The sequence below is a fragment of the Gymnoscopelus microlampas genome (assembly GCF_963454915.1).
Source record: "Gymnoscopelus microlampas genome assembly, chromosome: 16".
In the NCBI taxonomy this organism is placed as follows: Eukaryota; Metazoa; Chordata; class Actinopteri; order Myctophiformes; family Myctophidae; genus Gymnoscopelus; species Gymnoscopelus microlampas.
This window is the reverse complement of record NC_139953.1, coordinates 35913946-35940433: the sequence shown is the minus strand read 5'-3', so window position 1 is coordinate 35940433 and position 26488 is coordinate 35913946. Positions and strand designations below refer to the sequence as shown.

Sequence of the window (26488 nt, the reverse complement as noted above, 5' to 3'; positions counted from 1 at the left end):
ATATTACATAGGCATACAGCAAATTGCTAAACTGAGTGGTATTTGCAGTACCTTTAACTTTAAATGAATTTAAACATGTGCAGTTTGAAAGTGGAACGGGGGAAAAAAGCACAGTGGAAAACAAACTAATAAAATGTGTTTAATTGTATTAAGACTGCTGAGGGCAGTAGTTGATTTAAAACAATACATACACACAGCATCTTCAAATCACAAACTATACACATTATTACAATTCAGAGTCAATTTAATCATAGGCCTATGTTGTCCCATAGGGACGATTAAGACATCATAAGCTGGTGCCATACTTATTTTTTTTTCTCCCTCTTGGTTTAACTGGTGATTTATTAGATTGTAAATACAAACATGCTATGTAATTTATTGTTTAAAAAAAGGACACATTTTATAGAGGTAATATTACAGTATAGTATAGCAATGTAACAACAAAAACATTTATTTGTAGGGCATCAGTCCACATCAGATAAAACATTCTACTCCTGAGATTCTATTTCTTAAAAAAAAAAAAAAATCATTCAAAATCATTTTTCTCCAATATAACCGTGGGTCGCATATCCTGAAGTTGTTTCAATAGATGTTCAGTGACATCTGAAAAAGCTTCATCAACAACAATTGTGACCTTATTGAGTGACTTAAAATTCTGACGGTTGTTGAACTCAACACAGGTTTCTTTGGTGTGCACAAACGAACAGGACGTTCTCCTAAACCTTGTCTGATGAGATTGGTTTGATTGCTCCAAGAACTGCAGGAAGGACATTTCAAATCCCATGGGTTTAAATGAGGTTAACTCTGCATTTTGCTCACCAAGCTCTTCCTGAACAATGGCAGGGCAGGAAGAGTCATCTGATTCTTCTACTTTGCGGTAAACTTTACGACTCTTTTTTGATCTCACCGGCCTCTTCCTTTTGTCAAATTTCATGTTCTCCAGTTTTCGTGGACGCCCTCTTTTGCGTTTAACTTTGACCACTACAGAGAAATCGGAACCGTTATCAGAAATGTCATCATTTGATGATAGTTTGCCATCAAACATTTTGGCAGAGAGTTCAGCTGCCACACGTTTCCGCAAGACTGGCTTGGAATATTCATATCCACTCCCTTCTACGCCAGTGTTTGACATGTCCTCTGAATCGGACAGGTCAGAACTATTCTCCGATTTGGAATCCTCGTCACTCCTCATCGAGTGGTATTTGTACCGCGCAAACTTTTTGCAATATATGAAGCGGCTCCTCTGTTCCTCCAAGTATTTCTCAGACAGCCCGTGTCCAACATAATGCTTAATTATGCTCCGTTCTGACCTCATCACAGACTCACATCCTTTTATCATACAGGGGTATTGTAGAGTGGATTTCTTTGTGCACATTACAGCTGCCTCTTCCTTAGATTTCAGGGAGGGCATTCCATATTTACTCCAGTGATTTTTTGTTTTCTCAGTTTTCTTTTTCTCACTGACCTTGGGTATCTTTTTATTGCTCTCAATATTTTCTTTACCATTGCTCGACTTTGTGATTTGGTAATGGGGATTCTTTGAGCTCTGTTTCACCCCTTCCTCACTTATCTGATGCTTCTTAAATTGAATACAGTAAATGTCAGGGTGCTTTTTCCCCCTATGCCTGAGCAGGTTTGACTTTGTGGCATATACAAGTTCACATCCTTCAACGTCACACTGAAACATCCCGTTCAGTTGTTCAGCTTTGGACAGCGGGACATTTTTGTGCTTTTCTTTGACATGTTCGATGTACTTCCACAGAGAAGTGAAGGATGTTGCACATCCCTGCTGATCACAAGAAAACCTGCCAAGGTAGATGGTGGACATAATAGCACCAGCCCTTTCCAAGTTGAATTCATGAAGCTGCAGATAATGCTGCAAAAGGCTGGCAACTTCTAGGAAAACTCTCGAACAGTCCTTAACTCCGCATCTAAATTCTGAAACGACTGAATGGATGACCTGTGGCACCTCCTCCTGGTACTTATCGTCCAGCCCCTCACTTTGATCCTGGTTCACCTCCAATGCTGACAGGGCGGAGTGGTGAACAGCCCTATAATGGAGGATCAGATTGTGCTGGATGGTAAAGGCTGCCATACAGCCTTTGTGTACACAGCGATATGGTCTGTAAATGTATGCATCATTCGATTCTGACCGCTTCCCTTTTGACTTTTTAGGGGGTTCTTCTTCGTCCAGATTTTCCATTTTGGGTTTGATCATTCTCTGATTGTTCATTTTAGACTGATCTTCTAGAGACTGAGAAGTTGACGCTGTTGGCGATTGAGTTCCAGTTTGGTGGCCTGACGAGTATTGAGTGCAAATGGAGGAAACTGGTCTATTCTGTCCATCTGACCACTGTTCTGTGACAGGGCCAGGTTCTTGGGCCTGCTGGGTCACAGTACAACTTGGTGCCGTTAGTTCTGCTTTTCGCAAGGGAATAATTTGAGTTTGACCACATTTGGTATTAATTAACTTGTGTGTGTTGTGGCCAACAGGCAATCTCTGATCGATTCTATTTCGGTTATACTGGCCAAATGACGGTGGCAGGTATTCTTGTTTAATTGGAACTTGGAGCATATAAGTAGAGGGGAGGGGAGTCACAATGGTGGTCTGAGCAGATGGGGCTGGATTTACAACAGCGCTTGGACTGATCAGAGTCTCCCTAAGAGCTTTTCTAGCTATCATACGTTGCTCATCTAGATCCTTAATCTCTTCATGGGACAACTTGTGAGATGACAGGTAGTGAGCACGGAGGTTTGAGTTACGGGTAAAAGATTTGCTACATTTTTGACAGCCAAACGGTGCAAATCTACCTTGTTTTTTCCTAAATAAAATTATCATCTCTGATGTGTAGTTGTGAGATTTGCCGAGATGTTTCCAAAGTGCTTCCAACGACATGGACCTAAATGAGCAGTTTTCAATCTCGCAAGCAAACGGCTTGAAAGGCGGGCTTTGGGAATTGGCCGTTGCTGACACCGTATCATTGTGAATATTGTGGCTAATTTGTGGAGACTGACAGAGGCTGGTCGCTGCCGCCACTACATCATTGTGAATATTGTGGCTTATTTGTGGAGACTGACAGAGGCTGGTCGCTGTCTGGGCAGACATCTCGAGGTCAAGTTTGTCAAAAGCGTTCTCTACCTCCATCACCCATTGTGGTGGGCGAACAGAAAGCCGTGCGGGGCCCATTTCAACATCATTAGCCTCTACGCTGGTGGGGGTTGGCATCTGTTGTGGGCTGGAAGGCTCTCTAAAACAGGAAAAGCTTGGCATGTTGACCCCTCCTTCAATCTCACCACAGGGTGTGGGGATGATTACTGAATTCGTCTGAACCTGTCCTCCACTGATTGTAACAATGTTTGATTCCTGTTTAATTTGATTTGGATATAATGACACAGGACTCATTATACTAGCATTAGGGTCAACACTGACTGGATTACATGAACTGTTTCTACGCTGAAAGTCACCTGCCAAAATTTGTTCCCGCAATTTCTTCTTGATACTATGATCAGTAGTCTTCTTCTTTGACTTAACCAGCTTGCCGTGTGTTAATGCTGGACTACGCTGGGTTTCTGGTGGCACTGGCGGGTTCATATCCAGTGTCAGACTGCTCATTGGGGAGAGAGAATTGAGGATTCCTCCAGTGGACTTGTGGTCGGTGGCCAGACTACTAGGAGAACCAGCAGGTGAGTTTCTTGAGAGGAGCTGTGAAAGTAGAGGATCACGGAAATCACTGTTGCCGTATGCAGCAACACCTGACTGGGGGTAATGGCTTGTATACGTTTCACTCTCCCTCTTAACCTGGACACTTGCAGTGTGCTGTATTACTGAGCTCTGCTGTATCACTGAGCTCTCTGGCAAACGCTCAACAGCTCCATAGGGACCACATTGAGTTTGGAACGAAGGCTCCGAAGCAGTTGGTTGCTCAAACAGGTCAGCAAGGTTTGCATCAGCCATAATTTGTTTAAGAAGATCATCAGTTTGTTCACCATTGCCATATGCTGGCAAACCGGCTTGTGGATAATTAGGAGTAGGGAAGTCTTTTGGGCCTGTTGAAGTACTTGACTGAACAAGCTTCTCCTGATAAACTGCAGAGGGATCATAAGATGGCTGTGGCTCAAGGGGGTTAACCGTTTGCTCTGAATTGAGAAGATCAAGAAAGGACGTCGGCAAGTCTGCACTTAGCTCCGAATCATCAAAGTCCTTGCAGTTAGAACGTTTGGACAGATGACCTCCCAGTGATTTAGGATTATCAAATTCTTTGTAACATCTGCAGCAAATCCATTTGCCATCTCTGACAATGGCTGGCCACTTTGTTCTTCTGGTTCTTTTGGCCTTCTGCTTTCCAGGTCCAGAAATGTCATTTTGATTTTCAGACAGACTAGCCCTAGCATCGCAGGCTTCAAGTGAAGGTTCCAATTTGATTTGTGAAGGACTTAGTATTGCCTTTGTAATTTCTGGCACACTGTCATTAGTACGAGAAGCATTTAGTATCTGCGTATACCGTGGTACAGAATTTGCCACTGTATCGGGTATTACTTTCATACGGTTTGTATATGAGGGTAAAACAGGCTGGGGTGCATTTTGCACGATTGCTGACTGCAGGGAGTCTGCTGACCTGCTCAAATTGGATCCCATTATAGGGCAAGAGGGGGCACCAAGTGCCAGAGCTCCACTGGTAGCATCAAATTGTGCAATCGCTTGCATATTTGATGGATAGTTTTGGGACTGGGCAGGACCAGCGTTACGAACTTGGTTGTTTGCAGATGTTGAATGCCACTGGTGACCTGCTCCAACTTGAGACTGCACAGCTAATAACGGATTTGGGGGACTTCCCATTTGAACAATAGAGTTTAAGATATCGTCCATAGGGGCAAGTTGATCTGCAATAGATGGGGGATGAGAAGTTAGTGCATCATAGTTCAGAAGCATGTTTGGGAATGGCTGTGGTTGTATGACATCTGGCCTCTGACGTGGGTTCGTAGTAAGTAGATCAACTGGGTGAGGAGGTCCGCCCTTCTTTGGCCTACCCCGGGGAGGTCTTTCGTTTTTCTTGGCAATTTTCCATTGATCATAGAATTCTGGATGGGTGGCTTTCATGTGCTTTGTAACGCTTCTATAGGAGCTGTAGTTCCTGACGCACGTTTCAAATGCACAGTAGTGTCGCTCTTTCTCCACTGTGGGGACAGCCGCATTGACAGAATATGGCATGGGATTGTCTGGCCCAGTTCCTGAGGGTAACAGAGGGGCCATTGCTGGGGGGAGAGACTGTGACATTGCTGTTGGCATGCTATTTTGGAGTTGGTCAGGTGGTAATAGGTTGCTAGGGCACACAGACTGGATCTGTTGTGGAAAAGGTACAATGCAGTTGGAGCTGTAGCTCATAGATTCAGCATCTCCATCACTGGAGAACATCTGTGGCTGACTACTATGTGATGTGTTAGTGTGAAAGACATGTGACAACTGATCTACACTGGCTTCAAATGGAGGCATTAGTTGATTTTGTGGGGCTGACTGCACATAATCAAATGAATGAGAACCTGAGCCATCTTCGTATCTATTTGGGTCAGAAAAGTGTGAATTCATAGTGGATGAAATCATAGCGTTATCTGGCGACTGTATCTGTTGCTGTGTCGTACTGACCGAAAACAAGGGTAGGTCTTGGGGCTCACATTTCACTGCATATTGTTCAGAGTTGTGAATAGGTTCTTGAGGATATGTCAGCAAGCGCTCGATGGCACGTTCATCTGTGCCAAGGTCTAGCTGAGCAGTGTTCTCCTCATTACAAATGTTTGAGTCTTGTGAAGTCTCCTGTGTCAAGGGAGTGGGGTCAGAGAGCATTCGCTCAATCAGTGATGGACCAAAGTCTGTGTCTTGTGAAGTCTGGTTCTCTGAAGTCGGACTGCTCTCCTCTTCAGTGGCATGCTCCCTCTGGTGCCAATCCAACTGCGCTTGTGAATGGAAAACCTTCCCACAGTCAGGTACTTTGCAAGTGAATGTTTTATAATGCTGCGCCTCGTGGTCATACAGCTGGAAGGGTCCACTACATATCGTCCCACAATTAGGAAACATGCATCTGGCCTTAAATACAGCATGCTCTTTCCTGTGCACTAGGAGCTCAGCGTTAGATAGAAAACTGGCGTTGCAATTTAACTGTATGCAAATGTAAGGCTTTGCACCACAGTGAACCTGTAAATGATCATTAAGGTGGGTGACATTAACAAAGTGGCGACGGCAGTACTGACAAACAACCTTCTTGCTCTGCATTTCAAGGTAGCGCTTTGCCTCCTCGTTATCCCCATGACCTCTCACATGCGCAAGAAGATTTTTGAAAAACTTAAAACCTTTTCTGCAGTTTGCTACTGGGCATACATTTTCCTCACCATTTTCTGTCATAGACCCGGTGAATTTTGTCTCAGCTGGGTGCGTTCCATTACGCGCTAGGGAATTCCCATTTTCTGTTGTAGCGAGCTGATTTTCAGACTTGGCTTGTAAGGCTGCGATAACAGGCGCAGCCGTTTTGGGATTTGCCAATTTCTTATTCGTTTTCATCGCGGTCAGCCTTTCCTTGCACGACTGCTTAACATGTGATGCTACATGGGGAACCAATGTGTCTTTTGTGGCAAAAGTCTCAGTGCATATTGGGCAGCTATACAGTCCGCCTTTTAAATGAGTCTGCGCGTGGCGTACGATCCGGTGGCCAAGGAACTCCTTATCGCACAGAACACAGTACTGCATGTACGCCTGCCAGTTTCTAAACCTGGCAGATATGAAACCCTTTTCCCTCATCTTCTTCGCCTCTCGGTTTTTCTTTCTCTTCTCCAGCACTTCCTGGGATTCACCGGCGGTATCGTAAAAGTGGTCTGTAACATCCTTGAAGGATTCATCGCCAAAGGTGTCCCAGTCTACCTCAGGCGGGGCCGGGCTCTCTGTGTCGTTGAGTAAGTCAATGGACGACACGATGGAGGCCTCTTCGCCCATCAGTGCCAGACACTGGCGTTTCAGCGTCTTCCAGTCCCAGAACTCTGGGTCGAAAGGCCACTGGGTCTTGAAGACCAGCAGGAGTTCACAACGCAGGGAGTTGGGCACGGGCATGTTCTCTTCCTCCAACTTCTGATCCGGTTCGTTGTATAGCGTCTCCACGGCGTAGTAGGAGTCTACCGTGGGCTCCAGGAGGAACTCTGTTAGCTGGCAGGCTCGCTTTACTTCCAGGTCAGTAGGGAGCAAACAGGAAATGGTTTTGCAGATGCTCGCCCTGGTGCTTGCTTCGTTCGATTCCATCTGCAAGGCTCTTATGCACATTTCAATGCACGCCGGCAGCCCCACGCTGTCACTCTGTGGGGAAAAAAAGCACAGGAATGTAAATTTAACCCATTAATCCTTATACATTTCCTCATACGATCAATAGTGAAAACAGCTGAACTACAACCTCACAATGAGCTTGTAGATCAGCTATTTTCACTATGTCCTACATAGCAGCGGTTGTTTATGCTGAGTTTTTTAACATGAGGGGGAAAAAAACACGTTATGGCCAGTCACTAAACTGCACCCAAGGAGTTCCTTTTTACTAAGTTTAAAATAAGAACTGAATACATTAAATATCAATACGAGGCAAGTGAAAAACGTGTTTTTTTCCCCAATGATAGATCCCTTGAGAAAGGGTAAATTCCTAACGTTTTCTTTTATTCAATAGACTTTATTTTTGTGTAGACAATTACATTTTTTCTAACAGAGAGGGGTCAACATGATGTATTGCTCTCGCCATATAGCTTTGGTATTATGTATGTAAGTGTGAGCTTAACACAAAAGCTTACTGTTTACTGACCTCTGACTGGATGACCTTGATGAAGAACAGGATGTGAAACATTGTTTTGGACAGTAAGGACATCTGCCGACATCGGTCAAGGAAGGCCTGGTCTGACGGCTCCAACCGCTTCAGCAGCTTACTCCAAAACAATGTGAGCTCCCTGGTGCGGAAAGAAAGTGAACACAATGTGTAGAAGTCCTGGCATGAGTTCAGACAGAACCAGGTCATCACATTTTATTTCATTTTCAAGTCAAGGACAAGTCAAAATCTCAAGGCACACCTGCATCTGTGCAAAATAGCTTCTATAAACACACGTCATCACTAGTCTTATCTCACTCTGTAAACGTTTATTTTTATCTTTATTAATGCCATATAAAAGGTTTAACCATCATTCATAGGTTCACAAATAAAATAAAGAAAATAGCGTAAATAGCCAATCTGTGAGCTTGTAGAACTGCCATTTTGTATTATCTTTTTATGGAATAAAAATAAAATTGTGATTGAAATACACATTTTAAATAAGAAAATTAAAAAGTTAAAAGCAATAAAATTCCAAGACCAAAATAGGGACAGTAGGTTGAATGTAGTGAAAATATATATGTTTTACGATATAGAATTTGCCTCTGATTTGGGAAATGTCAATTCCAAGGCACACATGGACTTATCTAAACACATTTCCCCTTCATAGTTAAAGGTAAAGTTTTGTGTATGCTGCCGGGTATATATATATATATATCCTGACATACCTTCTGCCAGGGTATGCCCTCTTACAGTGGTTCCTAACCCTTTCTGGACCAGGGCCCACTTGAAAATCTCGGCCCACCCATATGACCACTTGTGTTAAGCACATTATCATTAGTATTATTATCATCATTATTATAATTTTACGTACATTATCAATAAAATCTTTGTGTTTTACAAATTATTTGGGGGCTCACTTGAAATAAATACCCTCGCGGCCCACAGGTTGGGAACCGCTGCCCTCGCATATGAACATCCGGAAACACTTCACCCAATCGGCAGGAAATTCACTCATGTTATCTGCCCAAATTCATACCAAACAGGTAGAACCAGTTCCAAGGGATCTACTTTCTGTTTTCTTACCAAGCACAATATGTGTCTGCTTGTAGAAGCTGGCGGGTCAGGAAGGCGGAGCACAAGCTGAAAGCCGCCTTCTCGTCTCCCTCAGATTCCAGGTTGCAGATCATCTCCAGTGCATCGCGACAGTCAACCCTTGAAAGCTGTACAGACAGGTGCATCATATGAGTTATGCATGAATCACAAAATAATCCTTATCCAAATCCAGGAAAAAGAAAAAGGAGAGGCAAAGTTGAGGAATTTTTGCCACTTGAACCCTTGCATCCCTAATCTGGGGAAAACATCCCGTGGAAAGTTCAGATCGACAAGCTGTTTTGGCACGTTGCGAGCTTGCGTTGTAGATTGGCTATTTTCGGCGAAGATATTTGTTGTACTGTAGAGGGAAAAAGGGAGGGGGCCTAGTATAGACCCCTGGGGGACTCTTTTTAAGTACTTAAAATGGAAAATGGTGAAGTTAATTTCCACAATATGCTAACAGTATAATGCTCATTTTAACTTTTTTGACGTAAATCCCTTAAATCTGTCGATCAATATGTATTACTAGAGGTCCGGGCGGCCGTAGGCCGCCCGAAACCCCCAGCCGCGCACGGGGCCCAGCGTGGGCGCGTGTATATATGGGATGAACATTTGGAGAAAAAAAAAAAAAAAAAAAAAAGTTGTAATGTAAAAGTAAAAAAATTGAGAAAAAAATTGGGAAGAAATAATATTTTTTATGTTTCAGGGGGTCCGCGGACCCCCTGGTGGTCCGCGCCAAAGTCGTCGGATGAAAATCTCCAAACGTTAAAAAAAAAAAAAAAAAAAAAAAAAAAAAAAAATCATGCAGGTTCTTGCTTGTTTCTGGCGTGGCATCCCAACCTGGCATCCCAATGCGGGCGATGTGTACTTCCGGGTTGCATAATGATGACATCACTGTCGAATCCTTTGCTGTCATGAACCTAGCCTGGTGTGTTGACCAGTAATGATGACATCACTGGCTAATCCTTTGGTGTCATGAACCTAGCCTGGTGTGTGGAGCAGAGCAGAGCAACGTGCTCTTGTTGTTTTGGGGATTTTCAATGGCGGGCCGTCGTGTTGTGTTGGCCTCAGTGGTACGCACGGTAAGCGGTAGGAAGCTGCTTCCACTTCCGTTGTGTCCGACATTTGGTGAGTAGAATTAATTATGTTGCGAGGTGGGAACGGTGTAGTGAGGCATGGCAGGTGCCCTACGCGAAACGTAAATTCAGGCCGCCCGCCGTGGCGACAGTGTTGGCAACATGTGGTGTGACGGTGTTGTGTTTAGTCGATAACAGAGCTGTGGGGTGTGGACACCGAGGGCACGGAAGTTGCTCGCCATTTATATAGTTAGATAGACAATTCTAATTGAAAAGGTGGGTGGCATCACTTGTCAGCCAATGACTTGTGGAAACCAGCATCTTTAGAAAAGTAAAATGATTTGTATTCTTTTTGTGCTATCGGGTTAGGTTTGTAACCGGTGGCAACTGGGTGGTTTCACTTTTGAGAGTTGGGAGATCAAATTAGAAACAAAGCTCCATTTGTTTTCTGTGGTGGTAGATCACCATTTCAAGGACATTTATTTAACCTTTATTTTACCAGCTAGTCACTTGAGATCAGCGGTATCTTTTTCGAGTGAGACCTGGCCAAAATGGCAGCTGTTAAAAACACACAAAGACAAGAACATAGGAAAGACATTGGGATGGGGGGCACGTAGATTAGAGGGCAGGGGATTGCTGAGGGCAGAAGGTCATGTTAATAAAATAAATATAACACTGTTACTATACAGTAAAATCCCACCCTGACAAGCTAGGAGTTGAGACATTACATCGGTTCCACAGATACATATTGTGAAAATAGCCGATCTACATGCTCACAATGAGCTTTCCTCCATCTTAGGTAATATTTGACAATTTGGCCAATGTTTGCAAGTAAGTAAGCAGTCCAGCGAATGAAGGCTGTAAGATGGGTTTGATGTAATAGTGACAAGTGAACCACGGTACAAAAGGGAGCAGACCAAAGACTGATTTATGAATAAATGAAGGTGCTCGTGGCCATATCTTGATCTCACCTGCATACATTGGATTCCCCACCTCTCTCACAGGCAAAGGAAGCAACTAATCAATAGTAGGGCTGGGGGCAAAATGGACAAAATCTAATATCACAATATTTTTGACCCAACCTCAATATCGATATTGAGACTATATTGTGGGGATGACTATTGGTGATTTCACAAAGTATTCACACAATGACATTTTTTTATAAATAATCATCAGTAATGCCCATATAATAACTACGTGGGTATTGAAATAATCATCAGTAATGCCTATATAACTACGTGGGTAAAGGACAAATATTAGAACGGTTTGTACAGTCAACTATGTTCCAAACTTACGTCACTTTACTGAATTGTCCAATACTTTTTCAACATTTTCAAGAATAGCAGAGCAACAAGCTTAGAATGTGTTGCAATGTGCCGCGTTGTGAAGTTCAGAATTAGAAACAACTTTATTTTCACATCACAGGCTTTGTTTTTCGTTTTTGTGCAAACTCCGTCATTTGTGTTATTTCCATTAGAGAAAGGGAAGAAGGAGAAGGGGGGGCAAGGGGTAGAGGGGGAGAGAGATCAATAAAAACAAACAAATTATCTACATATTTAGTATTTACACATAATCGTGCCGTATATCTATTCGGTGCGGTAAGTACCTGAGGTAAGAGATAAGACGTAAGCACAGGAGGTGCGTTAAGTTATAGCTCTGCCACTGTTGATATTTGTGAAATAGGGCTCTTTAAGTGGTTAAATCAGCAATTCTACCGTGTCACTGTATTATGATACAATATCTAGTCTCATATCACAGCATCTAATCACTAGTTCATAGTTCATACCTCTTCCATTAGCTGATCCTGTTCAGAGGTAGAACAAAGGCAGACCAGGTGCATCTGCTTGAAGTGGCCCTTCCCTTCGAAGGCAGCGTGCTCTGAGCAGGTCTTTGCCAGCAGCGCAGCTTTCCCCATGTGGTTCTCTTTCATTAGGTGCTTTATTCTCATTTCCAGCAAGACAGGCCCCTCCAGTGTCAGGAACTCGTCAACTGGAAATCAAAAGAAACTCTTTACGATCTTAAAAAAAAAAAAAAAAAAAAAGGTACTGCAGGTTTTGTAACCTTCTGGGTCTAAAGAGTCCCTGGCTGGACAGCTAGAATTACAAGGACAACAAGGTGAATGCAATTAATGTCCCAGTAGGTGACATGATGAAGAGACAGCAGCACCAATACCAGGGGTCACAAGGTTAGGGCAGTGGTTCTCAACATTTTCAGGCTGTGACCCCCCAAAATAATCATATTTGATCATATTTCAACTGGGGACCCCCCCACACTGACATGCACTTGGAATTAGGTAGGAGTTGAGGTATTACATGTAGTTTGACTCAGTTCCACAGATTAATATTGTGAAAATAGCTGATCTACAAGCTCACAAAGCCCACATGAGGTGTAGTGAGCTTGTAAATCAGCTATTTGACCAGTTTTAATAGTATAGTTTGTTGAGTCCTTAAATTGTCACTTTACTGTCATCTGAGGACTCCAAATTTGTGTGGGGTCACCTTACTAGCACCAACTATGTTATAATAGGTGCTCACAAGCTTGAGGCGCAAAGCTCACAACGCATCATGTCGTAAGCTTGATGTTTGTGAGTGATATTTTCAGCTAAGAGATTTGGTGTAGATGGAAAAAAAGAGGGAAACCAAGTAAAGGCCCCTGGGGGACCACTGTCTGAAGTATATGGGGTTTAAGTAGAGTAGGTGATAACATCAACCCCAGCATCCCTATTTTTAGGACACATTTTCAAAATGTTTCTAAAATAGCTCATATTTTCTCATGGCGAAAATATCTGAAGAGCTCATTCTTAGATATTTTCGCACGTACGACAAAGTATAAAATAGTGGTTAAATCACAGATAAAGTAAGATTAGACGCACCGTGTTCTGTCTGTAGGTCCTGACAGGACAGAAGGCTGAGCAGGACATTGTTAGTCCAGACACCAGAGTGCTGGGCCAACACAGACAGCATGGACAGCTGACTGATATCATTCTCCTGCAGCTTGGCATGGGCAGTCTGCACACAACAATTGGATGAGTTAAAAACAGTGATTCTCAAACGTTTTAATTTGAAGGACACACAGTTTAAACCATTAAGACCTGAGACCAATTCTACAAATGTGTTCTAAATCCTAACAGTTTTCTGAAAATACTTATGTTTCTATATCAGTGGTGCTCACCAGCTGGCACCGAGCTATGGGCTTGTAGATCTGCAATTTTTCTTTTTTTGATGAACATTTTTGAAAATCTTTGAATACATATGTTTTAAAGCGAATTTGTAACTCAAATCTTTGCGTCTGGGGATTCTAATGTCTTCTAAACCTATGTTGCTATAATTAGTGTTCTCAAACTTTTTCATGTCAAGGACCCCAAATATTTGCTATATTTGTATATTTGCTGTTTTTGAATAGCCAAAGAAATCGTAAATGACACAGATGCGTTCCCAGTCTTAATGGGTCAATATGTCCTTTATATAGGCTATAGGCTTTTAAATACAGTAGGCTAACATTCAGGAAAATAGCAGATCGATAAGCTCACAACGCTTCGCAATCCGCTATGTTATGAGCTTGTAGATTAGCTTAAATCAGTTAGCCAAAGATAGCCAAAGTCTTGGAGAAAAGGTGGGGGCCACGGATAGACCCCTGGGGGACCCCAGAATTGCTTAATAGACTCAGCTCCATGAAATAGAAAGGCCTATACTTCACCTGGACAGATGACTTGAATTCATTCCATATTGCATCAGGAACTTCCTCCTTCAGTGAGAGTAAAAGCTCCACAAAATTCCTGGAGTGGAGGACATGGTTGGAGAAGCAACCAAATCAATGTAATGCTATGGTAATGTCTAACATACCATGTATACAAGTACAATCAAGCAGAGCAGATTCAATATGGGAAACTGGAAATTCCAAGGATATTTAGCATGCCAGGTAAGGTGCACCTGACTAGTAGAAGGGTGTTTCTAAATACTGTTCTTCACACTTTGCCAACAAACCTGCCATTTAAGTTATTCGTTCCAAATTGACAATTTGCCTAGGGGAAAGACAAACGGTACCATAAATACTTGTCTTTCAAGCCATACAACTAATTCCACAATCTTAAGAAAATGCTACATGGAGTCTGTAACCAGGCCTCTTGAAATGGAAGCGGTCATCTGATTGTCATTTATGTTTAAAATAAAAAAAATACATACATACATTTCTTCTGAACAGCTATACATATATACACACTTCGACTAATTTGATTTAAAGTAGGACACATTTATGCGACTGAAAAGATGAAAGGAAAGTACGGGGAGGCGGGGAATATGGTTTACTCCCTTCTCAAGTTCAGCAACTGTTTAGGAGGAAGCATTTGAAAATGGTGTGAGCCAACAGTCTGGCTTGAGAGACTACATAAATACTGACAGCAGAGCAGACTAAACAGGAAACAAACAAAACACATAACAGCAAACTATGTATGTACCTTCATCATGAACACACTAAAACAATGCTTTAACCACACGAACCCTGACATCCTGATAATAGGCTTGCCATAATATGCAAACATTCTGAAAAAATAGGCAAATATTCTGTGAAAATAGCAGATATACAAGCTTGCGATGATTGCAAGCTGGTAGATCGGCTATTTTTTTTAGATTTGGTTGTGGAAGGAAAAAAGTATATAAGGTTTAATGATTATTAAATCTGGACTCACAGTGAAAGCCTTTCAAGCACAAGGAGAACATTTTCACACAGTGGGGAGAGGAATGGAGAGGCCTGGGCATAACTCAGCAGGGCTACTGTGTACACTTCCACCAAGGGTAGAGGGTTCTCCTCAATCTTCCATCGGCCAGCATACTCCAACAACGTCTAGGAAAAGCGTGATAAACAAAGTGATTAACCACATTAATGAAACCTAGCGTTCCTTGTCTCGACATGTCAAAATAGGCAGACATTAAGCGAAAATTGCAGATCTCCAAGATCACAACACTAACGCGCTGTGAGCTTGTAGACGGGGCAAAGGGATTTGTTGTAGAGGGGGGATACCCAGACTCACGGTATATAGGGTTTAAGTAGTTAACTAATCCAGTAATGAAGTTTAGGCAAACATTTTACCGCTTTTAGAGCAGTCCAAGTACAAAAGAACAAAACTTTATTTGTACATGTGTGTGGCGATCCGCCAAAATAACAGTTTATATTCACTAACAGCTCACGTCACCCCTGCCCCAGTACCCAGTACGCACCCCCTCACCCCCCTCACAAAAGAACAAAACTTTATTTGTACATGTGTATCCCAATATTTAGAGACTTATCCTACATTGACACTCACAATATTTACTTTTATATGACCAAAATCACTATCGGCTATTTTCAAAAGTTAAGATGCTGCTATAATCTCTTTGAGGCATAATTGTTTACAGTGTTACAAACTCAAGCAGTCTATTTGGGATATTATTTTATTATTATTATTTTTGGCTAACTTGTCTTTCTCAGGAACTTCTATGGCTCTCGATGCACTGCTGACGTTGTTCCACCTGAAGAACATGATAGAAACATTTAAGAGTTAAATTAAGTTGAGGTTTCTCCAGGACATTATGACTGCTGTATACACAAATAACTTGATTTCTTCCATGAGACTAAGGAATGCTTATCTTTTGCCATAACTATAATGTATCATTTTCCTTTGGCTGTGCAATCCATCGTGTCAAACCCTCAAGGTTTCCAAGTATCGTTAATGCTGGACCTCGCTTACCACCCATGTGAGGTCACAAGGTTTACGGGCAAAACATTTCATGTATTTTTATTGCTGCATGTCCTTAATAACAATGATAACAATTATTCAACAGTAAGAATGTACAACCAAAGATGAACTTTGGCAAACGTCCACATTTTTTATTTTGCTACAGACTGCGAAGGTGTTTCACTGTTTCAGCATTGAGCCTTCATCAGAACATCAATAGCTCTATGCAGAAATGCATTAGCAGCTTGATGTAGTAAAATAGAACATTTGAGATACAGTCTTGCATTTTTATCCATTGGAATTTTTTTACTTTTATTTTTTTATACTACATATTGACATAGCTGAGCACCCACATCCAAGGAGGTAATAGAGCACAGAAGTCTGACGTAATTTACGCATCCTAACTGGGTTGCGGTTTTCCACCCCATTCTGAATTCCCATAGACGTCTTTAACTCATTCAGTGCCAAACTTATTTATTCATGTTAATGGAATTTTGGTTCTGAGTGCCACAGCCAAAATTCATTGTAAAAAAAAAGTGCTTAGGAAGCGAGATACAGCCTTTTTAAGTTATAGGTTAAACAAGGAGTGGATGGAGCAGCAAATCTTCAAATCATCATATCTTGGGTTCTGAACATGTTTTTCCCAAAAAAAAAAAAAAAAAAAAAAAAACTTTTATTTTGAATTTTTTTTTTTATTTTGAAATTTTTTTTATGACGGATTTGACGGATCGTGGCGCTCTGGGCGTCAGGCCACGTGACGGATTTGACGGATTGTGGCACTCAATGAGTTAATATCGCGTCAAATAAGAACTGTGTTCCAAAAATAAACAAATGATCCCGGCGGTTTGACTCATATGGATACGAAGCATCAACTGACGGTGAGAAAACGCTAATGTTACTTCCGCCAAATTAGTAAAATTTTCACCAGAAACAGACTGTATCAAATATGAGTGACTGACTATCATAAACGATACAGAGCCACCTCCCTGACAATATCATCAAGATAGTTTGTTTATTTTTGGACCACAATTCTTATATGAAACGATTCTAAGATGACCCAATGTTATTCTCCATAGCGAAATTACTTTACGACCCAGGGGATGAACGAGTGACGTCAGGACATCTGCACTCTATACTGCCCTGCCAAGCCAAAGAGCAGTAACTACGTTTTTGGACACACCGACTTATTTGGGTATCCTAAAGGTCAAATTAGCCTTTGTGATGTTGGGGGATAAGCAATGACCTCAAGAACAGATGTACAATTAGTGTAATATCACTTATATGCCGATATCTCATTTGGCTGACCAGTTGAATCACTTTTAAACCCATTTTTCAGTGATTTTTGTTTTCGTAGTTACTGCACTCTGCCTTGGCAGGGCAGTATAGTTAGGATGGGTAAATGCAGAGGACAAATTTCATCTATGTGCAAATGTACAGTAACAGAAATAACCCAAAGTGGGGACGATGATGATTATCATCATCTTCATCATCAGAGGAAGTGCACCTGCTATACATTTCAAAGATACGAAGATACACCCCAACACAAGCTACTGTTAAAATATAAACTGAATATGTACACTTCTATGTCATTTTCTCCTAAAAATATATCCATCATGACAGAGAGCTCAAGTCTAATGCACTGCCTGAACCTGATAGTAACACAAGTTGGTGGTTATCAGACAGAGACTGAGCATCATCAATTAAGTCTCTTAAGGGATAGTTCACGGCCAAAAACATTTTTTCTATCGATTAGTCACCCCATGGAGACTTGAATTCATGGATATTCTAAAGTTTTTGTCGCATTCCTAAGCCAATAATTGGGTTATAATTGGCTTTGTGTCTCCGAAGGAAAAGGAGAAACTAAAAGATATCCATTAATTAAAGTCTCCATGGGGTGACTAATCGATAGAAAAAAGGTCATTTTGGGAGTGAACTGCCCCTTTAAGGGCCATCCCCACCAAGCACTATAAGCATGTAGTTCGCTATTGTGTTGTCATCATTATAGTTGCAGTGTGGACTTCTGCCATCCACTTGAATTAGAATGATTTTTAAAGCCATATATTCATGGTAACAGTTTTAGTCCTTCAGCCCTGAACCTCAGAGTAACAAGTTGGTTGTCATCAGAGATGAGCATCAATGAAGTCTCTTAGCTTAGTAAAACCCCTTTGGTGCCATTGCAATGTTAAAGTGAGCCCAAACATAATGTATAAATGCTTATTGAAAATACAACCTTTAAAGTACTGAGTTTAGTACTGACAAATAAACTAAGACAAATGAAAACACCTTTTGAACTGATTTCCTGCGTTCTGGTCATTATAAGTGATCTTGCCGGCCCTTGTTAGTGTCTGAGAAAGCCGCCTCAGACAACATAACCTGAAGGGAAACAAGCGGCCTGCAAGGATGTGAGCCGGGCTGCATGCGGTCAAACAGCTCCATTTACAGAACACTCTCTGTCTCTCCTTCTCAAATGACTTAAGTTCGGCCTTCACACATGATCCTCCTACCCATGCTAAATGCCTCTGGGAAGTCTGCACTGCTGCGTTTAATAGGGTTGTAACAAGGCTGACTTGTACAAGGTAACACAGATGCCCATAACACAACTGGGGAGGTGAGGGGGTGTCGGTTTCATGGAGATTGGATGTTGTGAATATGTGCATTATGAATACATGCACAATTAAAATAAAACCTACCAGCGAAACAAACACACCGGGTACAATCAAAGACCTGTGCACATACCGTAGCGTAAATGACATGACACATACTGCTACATTACATCACACCAGTGATTGCACAGAAACATTAAGCCGTAATATGATGATGTTTTGAAAATATGCAAGGGAATTTTCAACAAAGATCTGCACTAAAATGTTACTAAAATACAAATATGTACATAATAGATATTTGTCTGTCATTACAATCCATATACAGAATTTGAAAACTCAGCAGAACATTGTTCAAAAATAAAATCAGGGTCTGCTGTGTATGACTCCCCATTGCTTGCCCAAGGGAGTTTGTTAAATAGTTTGTTTATAGTGAGTATAGGAGAGGAGACAGCATACACACCACTGGGGTTTATCTGTGTTAATGAGTGGGGAGTTACACTGGTATGTGCCAAGTCAAGAAGTCTGCTTCCCGTCTGTTCGTAAGCCAATGATCCAGTGGCAGATGGGAGCAAGGACCTTGAGAGTTGGGCTAGTTATTGGTGGAGCAGTTCAGGTACTGTATTATGATGGCGCTGAAAGCTGAGCTGAAATCCACAAACAGCATTTGGGCATGGCAGATGGATTTGTCCAGGTTTTAAACGGATATAGTGGAGGACAGAGGTTAACTGCATCATTCACTGAGCTATTTGCCCTGTACACACAATTGCAGGGGTCAAGTAGGGTCTAGGGCCCTACTTCAGTTAACAAAATGATCTTTTCACTTGACGATCATATGGACCCTAGCGTCTATTCTGTGCATGCAACAATAGGCGCATGCGAACTTTAAACAAAAATATGCAAACATGGTGAAAATAGCATCACAGAAATTTGGTGAGCAGGGAATAAAGTAGATGGCCAAGTCCAGACACCTGGGGGACAGAGGTCAAAGTACGTAGGGTTAAAGTGGTTCACCATAATAACCATGGCACCATGCATAGAGTGTGCTAAAACACACACACACACACACACACACACAATATCTGACACCAAGAGAGTCAGTCACTGAGAAAAACACCACCTGCCCATCATGTAGGCCTACAGTACTTTATGGAGAGTTAAGGATGACTACAAGCTGATTCAACCACTGTCAACCTGGCGGCCCTTATTTTGGGCATGTCATTATAGGCAAATGTTTTCAAAATAATTAAGAAAAATACAGAAAATAGCAGTCGTACATCTGCTATACTGGTGGACGTTTTCAAGGGGGGACTTGTGTGAGGCTGTAGAGTGACTGAATATAAGTATGTCCATGAACACGGGCACAGTGCTTCCATGTGCCAGGACAGACACTACCCAGACCAGAGGTCTTCTGGCTGTTCTGCCTCCTGAACTCTTTTTGTGAACTTCCTCCACTTTGATGGTCAGCGGAGAGGTGGGAGCGGTGGAGCAGATACCTTCGGCCTTCAGGTGTCAGGGTGGGGAGACACGCCACAGACACAGACCAACAAAAGGTAGCCATCAAAACCATTAACCCATTCAATCTGGCAAAGCATCTCTGTCATTTTAGATTTCTTTGACTATTCAAAAATAGCAGATATAAAAGCTCAGCTTTTATATCTACGAGCTTGTAGAACTGCTTTTTTGTTTTGTTTTTAATCGTGAAGATTTGTGCAATTTTGGCCGATTCTACAAATGTCGTCTAAACAGTTTTTTGAAAAAACTTATGTTGCTATAATATTAGTCTCGCGTAGCCAGGCAACTATTCCACAATCTCTGAATGCTATATAGAGTCTGGAACTACAACTCCCAAAATCTGTGAGAGGAAACTGGCACTTCCGTTCACAAAAATATATTTTAAAATATCTTTACATTTTACTTTTTATTTTCCATTTCTGCTAAGCAGCAAGCTAAATACACTTACATGTAGATGATTTGTATTTATATTAGGATAAATTTGCGCTACTGTAAAGACGAAACGGAAGTGGGGAGGAGGCTTCACAACCGGTTTATATTCTAAATTTCTAATCATGATCAGAGCTTCCCAGACCGTATGACCGGAAACATTTGAAAATTGTGGGAGGCAACAGTCTGGCCACGCGAGACTACTATAATATCAGTGGTTCTCAAACGTTTACGTCAAGGACCACCCAAAATGATATGTATTTGGACGTCATCTAATGCCCAGAAGCAAAGATTTGAACTAAAAATGTTCGCTTTATATATATTCAAAGATTTGCACACATTTTTACGATTTTATGAAATAGCAGATATAGAAGCTCGTAGGACGGCACTCGGTATGTTAAATGTAATAAACCTACATTCATTCTCCAAATGAGCAACAAATGAAATGAAAACCTCTTATATTGTGTCTGCTGCCTGATGTCACATCAAGTAAGTTTCTCTCAAATGCTTGGATGCATTTCTTGAAAGTCTAACCTCATTCTATTTACAGTGCTACACCACACCATTTGGCCCATATCACTTCTCATTGTGTTCATACAAAATGTAAAACACTACATGCAGTTATCATAGTGTAGATGCAATTCTCACTCTGATTAACCACTTAAGCACTATTGTATACTTCATCGTACAACAGTGTCATACAAGAATGGCGAAATGGCTGACCTACGGGCTCACAACAACTTGTCTGTGCTTGTTGACCTGATCTTTGATCTTTTACTAGGGCGTAGTTTTTCCCCCCAAAATTATTTAAAAAAATAATTATCGATCATTTTTATAATCAATTAATCTATTAGTTTGATTAACTGTTGCAGCTGTACATCTGATAGACCAGTTTACCATGATGAGGTCAAGACAACAAATACAAATAAACTGTGGTCAGAGAGGCTGAAATTATGTCTTCATTGAAAAAATAAATGTTTTTTGAGGCCATCCCCTGGCAGATCTTATCTGTAAATTCCAAAAAAGGTTTTTTGAGGCCATCCACTGGAAGATTGCATCTGTAAATTCCACATGTCATGTGTAAGCGCACACAGCCTATAGTGATATTCACCTAGCAACACAGCATTCTATATATGCCTGTTTGCGTGCTCTCCTCTGCAGCAGAAGAGCTGATAAAAGTCCAACAATGGACAAATACACCACAGTCTGTAGTCCCTCCACACTCACAAGCTAAAAAGTAAATCAACTTGATTATTATCAACTTGATTATTGCTCATTGGTATCGAGGCCTACCTTTTCTGAGCAACCAGCATCAATATGTTTGGTCAGACGATAAGAAATGTTAGCGACATAGCAATTCACATTGGGCCATAGACTGCCAGACTATAAACTTTACATGGGCTTCCCTGACACAAAATACATATAACTGACATAAATAAGAACATACATAACGACAACAATTAATATACCAGTAATGGCATGCGTTTGATTATTTCTGCTATATTACTTATTACTGTGTAATGAATGAATGAATGAATGTTTGTTAAAAAAACAAATACTGCATTATATGGAACATGAATAGATTATAAACGTTGGCCCTCTGATCACTAATATGCTGCTGACTGATGAGGCCTTCAGAATTGGCTACCTTCGTCGGTCATGTGGTTTCATCACACAGGTGTCCGAGGACATGTTGAGCTTGTTTCAGATTTGGCTACTTTACAATTTCAAGTCGCTGCCAGGCATTTCAGATTTAATGGCCGATGGCAAATTTCAGTCTCAAATTTCAGACAGATACAAACTATGTGACTCTGCATTTGAATTGGCCGAGAAAACAAACATGGTCTATTTTGTTGCCAACTGGGAACTGGCTATATGTCTTGAGCACATCCACTAGAGAACAATTAAAGCTGACTATTGGCCTCGGGTGTAATGTGTCAATCTGCAATTAAAGTGAGAAACACGTTTTAGTTGTTTTTCAAGGGTAGCTGTGCTTCTGGATTTATAATTTGTAACCTTATGTAGGGAAGCTGAAATGCCCCTGTGAACAGTAATTCTACAGCCTACAGTTGTCTCCCTTTGCAGGTTTTACACCCTGTGTGCAATGCATGCATGCTCCCTTATTTGTAGGCTAGCTCTTCCTGATCTCCCCCTTCTCATTGGAGAACCAAGGCTCGTCGTCACTGTCTTCTCTGTGAGGCATCTCCCTAAACACAATTAATCTGTCTTCACTGTTGCAGCCTTATTGAATCTGTTAGGCTATACACGTGACTTGGTTTCACTTTGTTTGAAATTCCATCCAAAATACGAGATTTATTTGGCAGCAATTAGGGAACTATATTGACACAACAACAAAATTCATTTTGTACCTTCTTTCTTATGCAATTATGTTTATCCCTTGCCATGTTGAACTTACAGTAGTTCATATTGCAATTTATTTAAGTTTTTCTGTCTTTCCCCAGCCTTAGCAGCAACGCATAAAATAAATGTGCAAATAAGATTACCCTAATAACACTGATATGCACACCCAAATTCTTTATTAGTCAGGAAACTTAATATTATAGGTCTAGACAGGGTAACCGGAAGGCTCGCCTCAAAACACGCTCGCCCCCAGACGAGAGGTTCTTGTATTCTTGTATTTGTTTGAATGAGGATAAGATTAGAAATACGTTTAGGGTTAGGCATAGTTTTACTGAGGTTAAGTTTAGGAATAAGGTTAGGTTTAGGCATAGTTTACTGAGGTTACGTTTAGGAATACCAGGTGAATACCGCCGGATTTGCCCCAGAGCGACTGTGTTTTGGGGCAAGCGTTTTGGTATTCCTAGACAGTGAATGATTGGTTTCCAACTCAGTAACTGATTATGGGTCCACTCAAGCAAAAATATAAGATAGCCTTTATTAATCCCTGAAAGGAGACTGATAGACAACTCACTCATCAACCTCAGTCATGCACATCGAGTTCTAATATACTAATTTTCATACAATGAATGTATAATGGAAGAAAACTTAAACAGCAAGAGCAACTACTGCCAAAGGTACCCCTGTCTTCTCAATATATCAGGCACAACATGTTTGAAAGCATTAACTTGGTTTATATGCAGATTAGATTATTATTAGTGCTCTGAGCAGGTATCCCAAACAGGCTATCGACACAAGGCAGAAAAGCAGTGGTTCAATGCCTGGGCTGGGCACAATTCAAAATTCTAGATTCTACATTTACATTATATATCTTGTGTTCAAGTACATAAGAGTAAAATCATTTTGTTTTGGTTCCTCAACACAGCCTTGCAGCAGCAATAGTAAAATAATAATAAAGAAAGGTAACAGGTGGGCACTGGGGACATCTGGGCACCTCGGTGTAAAGTTGGCTATTTTGTCCATGTCTATTTTGTGTAAGAATACATAGTTAGACCATGCTTAAACATTCGACAATTAAAGGTCTAATATTTCTACAATTGCTACAATGGGGAATCAACAAGAAGTTGAAGGATAAAATTAAGTCCGATAATGATGTACTTTGCATGTTCACATCATGTATACTTTACATTATTTAAGACCATTTTTCAAATATTGTATTTCTTTTACATTTTGGACAAAATAGCCAATTTTACATCGAGGTGCATAGATGTCCCTAGTGCCCACCCATCCTGTATCCTAAAGAAACAATAGAGAAAATGCACAAGCATTGCTGCTTTAATTGCAAGAAATTATAGACCTGCTTTCACCCTTTGTTGACCAGAAGCGTTGTGACACACACACACACACACACACAAATCACCACCCAAACGATATTGTGCAGTGTTGGTAAACACTGCGTGCTGCGTCTACGACCAGTTTAAATATTATGTTTTATTAGGTATTATGCTAATTGCGAAGATGCATCTCTTTATGAAGATGCATCTCACGTGCAGGGTGGCACGTACGGTCAGTCCCCCACACACACAAACACAACGTTGCACCATCCTTTCGTTTCCTTCCCATTATCTCAGCGATAGCTCGGCCGCCATGGATTGGTCATTGCTGCTGGCATATGTTACTAGGTACACAATACTGTAATGAAATCTAACGCACAAAGAAGCTTTTGCGAGCATGCAAACCAAAGATAAACCAACCAAATGAACTGCGGCAAGAGAGAACGCATATCTGCAGACTTTAACATCTGGTGACACGGAAAACAAGGCAGAGCTAACGCCGATCGAGCAGCACAGCATGCTAGCACTTTGGGCTAACGTTATCATTGACACATTAGCACGGGAGACAGTTCTGGTTTACATACAACCAGCTAATGTGAAATAAATAAACCGTATTATGAACACGCATTTGGCCAGTCACCGTCATATTACCGGCTAGTTATCTGACACAAAGGGGTTTCTTTATCATCAATGATGATCAAAACAAGCTAGCTTGCGCTAAGGTTAGTAACGGGGGATCAGTTTTATAGTAGCCATACTGCTGTCAGAAGGTACGTTTGATTTGTATGTCAGGGTCAGCCGGGCTCGGTGGGCGTTGATTCACTGCGAGTGGGTGTCCAACCCAAACACAGGGGTCAATATGTCCAGACGATAACACGGACATATGTGTCCGTGGCCTTAGTTTGATCATGAGACCCAATTGCTAAACGTCAGTCTCCAGGTTTTCTTCAGAATATGTATGACACTGATTTACTATGACACTGTGTGTTAGCCTTGGATCAAGACTATAGATGTGTTTTTATCGAGTCTGACTTTTACTTTCGTTGTCAAAATCGATAAAATACATCTATGATAGTCTTGATCCAAGGCTAAGACTATGTATGGCACAATAAGAGTCCACTAGGACAGTGATTCTAAAACGTTGTTTTCAAGGACCCCCATAACTCTAAAAACAAACGTAACCAAATGGTCCACATAGGGTCCATTAATGTGTATACTCTCAGAGTTAGACCTGTAATGGTCCATTTAGACCACCCTCAAGGTCCAGGAACCCCAAAGGTCCCTCAACCCAATTGAGGACCACAACACTAGTACTATACAGTTAAGTTATAGCTCTGTTTCTGGTCATATTTGTATGTCCATCCATGGCAAAAAATGGAATTTAGACAAAAATGTCCACCACAAGCCGGCATGGCGATGAACCCTGGCCCGAACCCCATCCATTTGGGACCGACTGTGCATTGAATCGCGCGCTTCCCGAGACCAGCACCCAATACCCTCCTGGGGGAATGGGTCGGGCAAACGGAACGCTCGCCCCAAAACACACTCGCCCCCATTTCTTTCCGCGGACCGCTCGCCCGCAGCGGTTCTTGTATTCTTGTGTTTTTTGTTTTACTGAGGTTAACGGTTTAGGAATACGTTTAGGTTTATTAGACATAGTTTCACGGAGGTTGTGTCTAGGAATAAGGTTAGTTTTAGGCATAGTTTTATTGAGGTTAAGATTAGGAATAAGGTTAGCTTTTATTTTAAGCACAGTTTAACTGAGGTCACGTTTAGGAATAAGGTTTGTTTTAGGCATAGTTTTACTGAGGTAACGTTTAGGAATAAGGTTAATTTTAGGCATAATTATACTGTGGTTACATTTAGGAATAAGGTTAATTTTGGGCACAGTTTTCCTGCGGTTACGTCTAGGAATACAATGGTGGCGACCGTTCCGAGGTGGCCGGAATAGACCCCGGGGCGAGCGTGTTTTGGGGCGAGCGTTCTTGCATTCGACGGGTCGTAGTCTAAGCTAACGCTATGCTAGCTGCTTTAGCTGCGGGGGTCTCTCTGTCTCTCTCTCTCTCTCTCTCTCTCTCTCTGAAAGAACGTACCTGACAAAACTCCTGGCAGTACTGCGAGGACGTCTCCACGGAGGACACGCTGTCGTCTGGAAGCACCCGGTCCTGCAGCTCCCGCAGACGCTGTCGCAGGGCCCCAATGGTTGCGATAATGGTCACGGTAGTCCTCTCATGACTACCATTATCACGGTCCTGCTCGGCCTCCTCGTCCGCCATCTTCACTCCCTGCCCCAGCGCGTAGCACTGCTGCTGCTGCTGCCGTGTAGGAGGCGACGTAGTCCGTGCTGTTTACCCACTGATGGGAGGAAAAAAAGGAAAGACACAGAGAAGGAAAGACAAGCGCCCCCTGCTGGCACAACTGTAATACTGCAATCACTGTAATAGTAGTAGTAGTAGTAGTAGTAGTAGTAGTAGTAGTAGCAGCAGCAGCTGAGCATAGTAGTCCTAGAATGGCTGTGATATTATTACTAGCCTTGATATGGTGACAG

The 26488-nt window shown here is 41.7% G+C and overlaps 1 protein-coding gene across 2 annotated transcripts; it reads right to left on the bottom strand.

Moving 5' to 3' along the window:
- Positions 1-126: 126 nt before the first annotated feature.
- On the bottom strand, positions 127-26251 carry znf292b (zinc finger protein 292b). 2 transcript variants are annotated; one of them, XM_084083310.1, is made up of 9 exons: positions 26034-26251; positions 14679-14833; positions 13691-13769; positions 12867-13002; positions 11781-11983; positions 8910-9046; positions 7824-7965; positions 5638-7333; positions 127-5607 (listed from the first exon to the last, which is right to left on the bottom strand). In XM_084083310.1, the coding sequence occupies exons 1-9, from the start codon at positions 26214-26216 to the stop codon at positions 527-529; spliced, it is 7812 nt and encodes a 2603-aa protein (XP_083939436.1). In that variant the 5' UTR covers positions 26217-26251; the 3' UTR covers positions 127-526. The 2 variants fall into 2 exon arrangements, with proteins under 2 accessions (XP_083939436.1, XP_083939435.1); XM_084083309.1 differs by having other exon boundaries at positions 127-7333.
- Positions 26252-26488: the final 237 nt, after the last annotated feature.

Coding starts and splice junctions, on each gene's coding strand:
- znf292b (XM_084083309.1), bottom strand. CDS start 26,216: ATGGCGGACGAGGAGGCCGAGCAGGACCGTGATAATGGTAGTCATGAG. Junction 14,834..26,033: donor ACTGCCAGGAGTTTTGTCAG/GTACGTTCTTTC, acceptor CGCTTTTCCTAG/ACGTTGTTGGAGTATGCTGG. Junction 7,966..8,909: donor GCAGACACATATTGTGCTTG/GTAAGAAAACAG, acceptor TTTCCGCACCAG/GGAGCTCACATTGTTTTGGA.